The 9,672-nt window shown below is 45.4% G+C and overlaps 1 protein-coding gene across 3 annotated transcripts in view; it reads left to right on the top strand.

Annotated features, from left to right (window-relative positions):
• The window catches only part of LOC144953008 (uncharacterized), a 455,753-nt gene extending 446,414 nt beyond the window's left edge, over positions 1-9,339 (top strand). Inside the window, exons 1-3 of one of the 3 annotated variants that reach the window (XM_078883511.1) lie at positions 1,616-1,672; positions 2,937-3,021; positions 6,650-9,339. In XM_078883511.1, coding sequence (XP_078739637.1) covers positions 6,690-8,006 — 1,317 coding nt within the window. In that variant the 5' untranslated portion in view covers positions 1,616-1,672; positions 2,937-3,021; positions 6,650-6,689 and the 3' untranslated portion in view covers positions 8,007-9,339. Of the gene's footprint in view, positions 1-1,615; positions 1,673-2,308; positions 2,511-2,936; positions 3,022-6,649 lie in introns of those variants that run through there. The other 2 variants (XM_078883510.1, XM_078883512.1) reach the window with 2 other exon arrangements.
• The last annotated feature ends 333 nt before the right edge of the window (positions 9,340-9,672 follow it).

The raw sequence follows: 9,672 nt of genomic DNA, 5'->3' as shown, positions 1-9,672 counted from the left end.
CACTGTGGATGTTAACACTCGGTGAAGTAAATTAAAATAGTGCCTGTCAGATAAGATGGTCCAAAAAGTGTAATTAAGTCTTTTTTGCGTGGTTAATAACATCTTTCCAGTGATTACTGAGTTTGTACCCATCATCACGGTTGAAATTATGTCTGTGTTTGTATATAAATTTCAACCGTGATGATGGGTACAAACTCAGTAATCACTGGAAAGATGTTATTAACCACGCAAAAAAGACTTAATTACACTTTTTGGACCATCTTATCTGACAGGCACTATTTTAATTTACTTCACCGAGTGTTAACATCCACAGTGTTTAACAGTAATCTCTTCATTGTTCTTTGATCACCGCTCGCCACGTTTCCATTCATTGTGTTGAGCACTACGTGATGTCTTTGATCACCGCTCGCCCTCCGTCCCGGCGCGTCTCCATTCATTGTGTTGAGCACTGCGTGCAGTCTTTGATCGCCGCTCGCCCTCCGTCCCGACACGTTTCCATTCATTGTGTTGAGCACTGCGTGCAGTCTTTGATCACCGCTCCTCCTCCCTCCCGATACGTTTCCATTCATTGGCTACCACAGCCTGATAAGCTCCCCCCCCTCTCCACCTCCCTTCAACTTGCTTATAAGGGATTACATCTTGAATCATTGCTTCACTTGATGCAGCTAATTCGGCTGTGACGGTCCCACCTGATGACGGAGACTTGTGTTGCCTCCGAAACGTCGTGAATTTTATTTTTGTTTTGTTTTATTTTACTTTCATTAATTTTAATGTTTTTACCTACGTGACTTTACCGAAAAAACCTGAGAATATGAATCATTGCAGTCACGAAAGCTTCAAATCTAGAATCCCAGCAGTTTGTGGAAGTGGAGGTGTGGGTGGACTTCTTAGACAATACAAAGTCAAATGGAGACCCGGTAGATGTTTTAAGCTTGAGACAATGAAGCTCCAATAGATTCACCTTTGTCACAGGCCTTTAATGAAAAGAACGTGAAGTTGAACACTCAATTCCTGGGTTCAACCTGCAGAGTAAGAGCGGCGAGTATTTGTTGACCTGTGGGTTTGGTAGATGAATTATCAGGAGCAAGAGCCAATAAGCTCCCAAGTATTCCAATGTTATATTCATATTTGCATTGATATGGTGCTTGCTTAATTGCTTCAGCAACTCGGTTGTTTCATATCTCATCACAGACACTCGAAGAGCACCCCCAAGTGGCATGACTCTGTGTGATAAGGTGACCCTGCTCTAGCCTGCATGTGGGCATGAGTCTGTCAGTAGGGGGTGATGCTCAATGTGGAATCTCCATTATGTAATTTCTGGATAATGTTTGGAATTGCCCAAATATTGACCATGACACCAACATGCAATGACCTCTGTGTTTTGAATGACAATAGTATGTTTTACATCCACTGTTAAGCAGATGGTGCATATTTTGTTTAATGTTACTGGAGTAGCCAGACGTGCATGTCGGATTTGAACCTTGAACCTCTGCAATAAATAGAGAATGTGCTGCCACTTGGCTTCCCTCAATCTGAGTGTAGGCATGACAGCCTGAATATTTCTAACTGGCGCAGATGTTCCATTTAGAGCGGTCCACGTTTCACATGCCTACAGAAGGGAGGGCATGACTGGCAGAGAAGAACCGAAGCTTCATGCGGAGCGACAGACCAGGTAGCTTCCACACAGCATAGCGCAGCCGATGGAATGATAATGCCGCCCGATTGATTCGGACCACCCACACACAGTGTACACACGCAGTGTACCCACAAGATCTACACACACAATGTACACAGCGTACACACAGTTTACCCACAGTATACAAAAGTCTGTACACGCACAGTGTAAACACACAGTAACAACAACCGCCATTCGCCACTAAGTGGCGGTGTCGTCACCATGGCACTTGTGCTAGGCTATGTGCACGGGGCAGATCCAGGTATCATGCATCGACTGACTGAGATGACTGGCCAATGCACCACCTGTGCCCCCGACTGCGCCAACAAACAGTGTACACACACAATGTTCATGCACACAATAATGTTCACGTTGTTTTGTTGAGCTCACGCACCCAATGGGTCTCTGTTCAAGAGAGTGAGCCATAGAAATGGAATCTAAATAAACTTAAACTCTAACCCTGATCTCGCTCTCTGACGTCACCACTCATTAACTCTGCGTGAGACGCGAGGGGGAGGTGTCCCCCACTAGTGACGTCATGTCACCAAGGTATACACCCCCCAAATCTCCCTCCACCGGAATTTTGAGCGTGACGTCACGTCTGCCGATTTCGGTTCCAGTAAAGTGCTTATTTGGGACGGGGTCAGCAGCCAAGCACCATCACCTGACATGGGCCCCTCTCATTAACATAATATATTCAGTTACCCTGCTGCTCGTTGGGGGAGGGGATTGTGTGAACCCCGCAAATGACGTCATGTCACCTCATGCTGCCGCATGACGTCATGAGCTACCAGTTTGCTGCTGCTGCGCGCACGCTCGCTCACTGAGATCCGAGGTGAAAAGTTTACATCGTGGTGGTTGTTGTGGTGGTTGTTGTTGTGAACCCAGGTAGAGCCTCGCTCCTACTCCCTCGTAGGGATATCAATTGAGTAGCAGCGAGTACGGAATCGATGTCCAGATTGAAACATTACAACGCGGGGCCTAGCCATACGGGGACTTGCCTCCTGCCCTCGCCTGATTATATTTGCATTAGTTATCTGCTTAAGTTTAATTTGTCTTCACCTGGCTCACTACTTTGAAACTTTGTTTTACTTGAAATATTTCTACGTTTTTATTTTATTTTACCAGGCATAGCCCACTTGAGCTACACCGCTCGTTTTCAGAAGCCACCTGCCCACAACACAGTGGGCTTATCAACGTGTGGAATTTTTATCGGTCAAATACTCTTAAACGCGTGGTGATGTTGACTCTAAATGTGCAGGGAAAACCGCAGGATCCGGAGGAGAATCCACGCGACCACGGAGAGAGAGGGACACGCAAACTCCAAATATACAGCCATAACACAGGTTTGTTTGGGATTGTTCGCGTAAATAAATCAATGTGCCGTTAACCCCGCCACCACCCGACAGCCAATTAGTAAGGGTTTGTCACGTTAACAGAACGTGGCCAATGCGTCACAAGTACAGCACTAGTGTGTAGTGTAGTGTGTAGTAATGTATAGTGTAGTGTATGGTAGTGTATAGTGTAGTGTACTAGTACAGCATATCGGTGTGTTGAAGAGCCAAGCCACAACATTTACAATCTGAGTACAACGTTTTGACACTAATTCCAACCAGCTTAATCAGACGACAGCCACATGTTGTGGCTTGGCTTTGTGGGAATAGAAATCGGCTCGCTGGGTTCATAGCGCAGCACGCTAACCGTTGCTCTACCGCTCCCCACTCACTCACAAACTTCATCGGAAGTATAGTATGTATCCAGCAGTAACTAAGTTACCCGGCTGAGCTCAGGTCTCAGTAATCAAACACTAAGAGTAATGTCTCTGCTTTTTTATGTAATTAAGGTGTATCGTACCATATTGAGGCTTGGGGCTTTGGGTTGTTCTTTGTTTTTTAAATCCTTTATATTAAGTTTGCTTGCTTGCTTAGGACCGTGCAAATCTTTCGGTCGTTTTTAAACCCACTTCCCGTGATCCATTCGAGCTGACATTTTCCACACAGACTCGTGCCTGACAATTAATGTTCGTGAAAAATTTTTTCAAAAATTTTACACTTTTTAGGACAAAAATATGTTTAATTACCAATTGCTTAATGGTGCAATGCAATCATCTGACCCATAGGTGGCAGCCACCTCAAGCCAGAGGACGAGAGGACTCTAGCCGCCACGCATATAAAAGATTTATAGTGAAAAACTTTGTTTTTACGGGCTATACTTATTATGTCTCTGCCTCTGCTCACATTCATTGACGATTTTTATGATTTTGGGCAAGCCCGTCTAAAACTGCGTGACCAGGAGTTGGAGCCATTTGCTGTTCAACTTGGCTTGTGACAGAAATTCACTCTGGCCCCATGCATTACATTACATAGCATCTTCATTAATTATGTAGTTTGAGAAGCTCACAATAGCCATATAAATAAATTGCATTCGTTACAGTTAAAATGATACGCGCATCGATGCCTGGTTATAGTTAAGGGATCGTTCCCTGGTCAACCATGTTATATATGCTGATGATCTGGAAATGGCTACTCAAGGAGATGGGGTTAGATAATCTTGTTCTGTGCCTGGATAATTCCATCATGAAAGGTGGCCTTGCGTATGTTCCACCAAAATAAATCACCTGCCTGGGAATTTCATGTCATACAACACTGTACCAGCTCAACTCTCCATGAGTAATCAGGCAGTTTTACAAGTGGTGGAGGAGCTTCCATGCCTGGTTAATGTGTTCACGACCAGCTCTGGTTTGGCAGCCAAAGTCTCACTTTAAATTTGTCTAGCAGCATTCTTTCATTATACTGTGTAACACTGTGTGAAAGCTGCCTGGACTTTTGCTCCATACAAAGCTGTGAGTGTCCATCGCCAAGGTCTAGTCTGTCTGAGACCATCCCTCTCCCTGCCATACTGGCATCGCACCCGCCTCTCACCCTTCGTCCTGTGGATGGTGGGCGCACAGGACGGTGCCACGCAGCCATTCCAGGTTGAGCCCAAATGGGATTCGTGGGTCACCTAGCCACCAGGCATCGTTCCATGAGTGATATCAATATATAATATCTGTAAGGAGTCCCCCCAATAGACTGTCCCAGGAACTCTACCAGGCACGTCTCACTGGGGGACATCCCAGGGGCCTGGCCCAGGACATTCTGGTGGGAATATGTCGCTTGGCTGGCTTTGGGAACGCCTGGGAATTCCCCAGGAAGAGCTAGAGTCTGTTGCCAGGGAAAGGGAGGTCTGGACTGCCCTACTGCATGTGCTGCCACCACAAACCTCACCAAGACAAGAGGATTTTGAAATAAATGAACGAATAGAGCTGTAATTCTTCTTGGCCACAGATATTACTCCTTTCTCTGTGGATGCAAAATATGAACTTATTTTAAGGCCTGTCTGTTCTGGCTTTTAATTAAGGCTGGCCTGGCGATGATCCCCTCTATTGAACCAAACAAGATTGTATTAAAACCTTACAGAGCCCTAGAATATCAGTACTGAATATAATCTGAGACTTTGGCAGGCGAGGCTGCATTGGTTGAGTCATGAATTCCGCATTAACAGACAATGCTCAAGCATCTTCTGTTAGCCCAGATGTTACGAGCTAAACGGGCATGGCATTGGCTAGAGAAGAGATTGGAGGATGTGGAGTTGATCAGACCTGCTGTCAAGATCGATCTCTAGAAAAGGCCCGTGACGTATGCTGCAGGGCAGTTGCAGGTATTTTCTCTGCAACAACAATGAGGTTGGAGTAGCAACGCTCACATGAATGGGTGGAACGCTGGGTGCCTGAAATGTAGCAAGACAGCAGGAAGCACAGCTGGTGCATCTGTTAATCATCTCAGTCAGTCATCCCTTGACACCTGGATCATTCCCATGACCTGCTGACAAGTGATCCACACTTACATGGCATTCATGTGAATTATATGTGTATGTAAGAGTTTATCTATGTGGGGAGCGGTGGCGCAGTTATTCCACTGTGTAACAAAAAAAAAATTTGTTCCTGGGTAGTTTGTGTTATTTCCTTATTACTTTTGCCTCTAAAGTAAAAAAATTGGCTATTATTCCCCACAAACTTTGCTTTTGTGACCAAGACAGTGATATTTAGAAATTTACCTCTTTTCAATGAGAAAACAGGTTAATTTGTTTTTTTAGTTCTTGTATAATTCTGGTCACAAAAGCAATGTTTGTGGGGAATGAGCCATTTTCTAGACTTTTAGGCATAAGCAATAAAAAAATAACACTTAGTACCCAGGAACAAAAATTGTGTTACGTAGTGTTATCACAATTAAAGTTTGATTATTGCCGACAACAAACGTGATTGATTCGTGGAAACTTAACTTATTGTGCAGAAGCATTATTTCGGAGCATATGAAGGTGGCCAGGCATGGTTCTGAACACACCGCCACTTTTTTTTCCATGCCAGTGTGTGTTACAGTGTCAAGTTTGTATTTGCAGTAAAGTATATTAACTCGATTGAACACGGAGGTTAAATCAAAACAATAGTTTATTTTTGTTTTCCTTTGGAACTTTTTACGAGAATGGAAACAGGAAATTAACACTGAACATATGCATCTGAAGTTAGATCTGTTCATCCCAGCATTCAATGAAATCTGAGCCTGGCTTCACACCTTTAAGTTGTGATTGAACATTAATTCATACATTTATGTATAATACAAATAGTATTATTTTCAACACCCTTTGCTGTGTTAGCTGAATTTTGCTTTTTTAAATATTCCTTTTGTAGCCAGACAACCGAAATTGTGTGCTTGGAGTTTTAGGTTAACATTCATTTTGAAGATACTAGGGCTTCCAGGCTGACCATTTGCCCTCTCATTGTGTGCCCGTGTGATGAATTTGGGAATCCTTTTCACTCTATCATGAATATATGAATGAGTATAGACGTGCAAGTCATGTGTGACTGTGTATATATGCATTCCTTTGTGCCTCGATACTGACGTAGATGGTCTGGATATTCTTTTTTTCTGTCTGCAGCTGACGCTTCCTCTGACACTTCCTCTGCAAAATTGATTTGATGGAGCAAAGGCACTCAGCGCAGCTCAGTAGAAAAAGGCAACAATGCAACCAGTGTGCATACAGCACGGATCATGTTGGACATCTGACACAGCACCAGAGAACTCACACAGGAGAGAAACCCTTCAAGTGCCCTGTGTGTGACAAGGCATTTACACGGTCATCAGGTCTTCATAGACACCAGAGAACACACACAGGAGAGAAACTCTTCACGTGCACTGTGTGCTGGAAGGCGTTTTCACAGTCATCCGGTCTTGTATCACACCAGAGAACACACACGGGAGAGAAACACTTTACTTGCACTCTGTGCGGGAAGGCGTATGCACGATTACAACATCTACAAAAACACCAGAGAACACACACTGGAGAGAAACCCTTCAGTTGCACTCTGTGTGGGAAGGCGTTTGCACAATCACAACATCTACAAAAACACCAGAGAACACACACGGGAGAGAAACCCTTCAGTTGCACTCTGTGTGGGAAGGTGTTTGCACAATCACAACATCTACAAAATCACCAGAGAACACACACGGGAGAGAAACCCTTCAGTTGCACTCTGTGTGGGAAGGCGTTTTCACAATTACCACATCTACAAATACACCAGAGAACACACACGGGAGAGAAACCCTTCAGGTGCACTGTGTGTGACAAGGCATTTTCATATTCATCAGTTCTAAGGAAGCACCAGAGAACACACACGAGAGAGAAACCCTTCAGTTGCACTCTGTGTGAGAAGGCGTTTGCACAGGCATCTGCTTTTGTATTACATCAGAGAACTCACACGGGAGAGAAATCCTTCAGTTGCACTGTGTGTGACAAGGAATTTTTATATCCATCAGTTCTAAGGATCCACCAGAAAACACACACGGGAGAGAAACCCTTCAGTTGCACTCTGTGTGAGAAGGCGTTTGCACAGTCATCAAGACTTAAACATCACCAGAGGACACACAAGCATCAGAAGATCCCCAAGAAATGGAGTCTGAAATCGGCTTGTGAAAGTCAAAGTGCTGCAATGAGCCCATCCCTCATGAAACCAGAAGTGAATCCCAGCTTGGACGCTTTTAAAGGTATCAAGGTGAAATGTGAAGAAGTGATGGTGAAGAGCGAAGAAGTGAAGGTAAAATGTGAAGATGAAGATTCAACTCCAAAATCGTACCTTCACATCAATGGAGGCAACGTGAAGCAGGAGGAGAATTCTGACTGTGAGGCAGAGCGAGGCATCTCCCAGCAGTTTGTGGAAGTGGAGGTGTGGGTGGACTTCTTAGACAATACAAAGTCAAATGGAGACCCGGTAGATGTTTTAAGCTTGAGACAATGAAGCTCCAATAGATTCACCTTTGTCACAGGCCTTTAATGAAAAGAACGTGAAGTTGAACACTCAATTCCTGGGTTCAACCTGCAGAGTAAGAGCGGCGAGTATTTGTTGACCTGTGGGTTGGGTATGTAATGCGGGCGTAAACGGCCTTGTGGATATGACGTCACGGCGGGAGGGGTTAGGTCACGTGAGAGAGAGGTGTGAGCTCTTAAGGGCGGTAACCGGAAGAGACGGGGGAGTATGGGAGTAAAGACAGGGTGAGGCCACGCAGGGCGGAGAGTGGAGGGTGGCGAGATCGCCACACGGTGAGACTCGGCACCGTCGGCCAGCGGTGACCGGGCACGGGTGGAACGGAGGGCAGCGGTGGAGCTGCAGCGAGAGCAGCTGAAAGACTGCACAAGGAAGCCTGCAGCGGAGCTGCATCGGAGTGGGGAAAGGCTACGGGAGCGACGGCAGCTGTCGAGCTGCCAAGCGGGGAGGCTCTGAGCGAGGGCCGTGTGGGACAAGTTGTAAGAACCCAAATAAAGGACAACGGAGACAGACACAGTGAAAGAGTCCTTTATTACAGGTACATGAATAATCAGGAGCAAGAGCCAATAAGCTCCCAAGTATTCCACTGTTATATTCATATTTGCATTGATATGGTGCTTGCTTAATTGCTTCAGCAACTCGGTTGTTTCATATCTCATCACAGACACTCGAAGAGCACCCCCAAGTGGCATGACTCTGTGTGATGAGGTGACCCTGCTCTAGCCTGCATGTGGGCATGAGTCTGTCGGTAGGGGGTGATGATCGATGTGGAATCTCCATTATGTAATTTCTGGATAATGTTTGGAATTGCCCAAATATTGACCATGACACCAACATGCAATGACCTCTGTGTTTTGAATGACAATAGTATGTTTTACATCCACTGTTAAGCAGATGGTTCATATTTTGTTTAATGTTACTGGAGTAGCCAGACGTGTATGTCGGATTTGAACCTTGAACCTCTGCAATAAATAGAGAATGTGCTGCCACTTGGCTTTCCTCAATCTGAGTGTAGGCATGACAGCCTGAATGTTTCTAACTGGCGCAGATGTTCCATTTAGAGCGGTCCATGTATCACATGCCTACAGAAGGGAGGGCATGACTGGCCGAGCAGAACCGAAGCTTCATGCGGAGCGACAGACCAGGTAGCTTCCACACAGCATAGCGCAGCCGATGAAATGATAATGCCGCCCGACTGATTCGGACCACCCACACAGTGTACACACGCAGTGTACCCACAAGATCTACACACACCATGTACACAGCGTACACACAGTTTACCCACAGTATACAAACAGTCTGTACACGCACAGTGTAAACACAGTAACAACAACCGCCATTCGCCACTAAGTGGCGGTGACGTCACCACGGCGCTTGTGCCAGGCTATGTGCACGGGGCAGATCCAGGTATCATGCGTCGACTGACTGAGATGACTGGCCAATGCACCACCTGTGCCCCCGACTGCGCCAACAAACAGTGTACACACACAATGTTCATGCACACAATAATGTTCACGTTGTTTTTGTTGAGCTCACGCACCCAATGGGTCTCTGTTCAAGAGAGGGAGCCATAGAAATGGAATCTAAATAAACTTAAACTCTAACCCTGATCTCGCTCTCTGACGTTACCACTCATTAA

This window comes from Lampetra fluviatilis, chromosome 71, assembly GCF_964198595.1.
Source record: "Lampetra fluviatilis chromosome 71, kcLamFluv1.1, whole genome shotgun sequence".
In the NCBI taxonomy this organism is placed as follows: Eukaryota; Metazoa; Chordata; class Hyperoartia; order Petromyzontiformes; family Petromyzontidae; genus Lampetra; species Lampetra fluviatilis.
The sequence above is the reverse complement of the archived record's forward strand: the minus strand, read 5'-3'. Positions and strand labels throughout refer to the sequence as shown.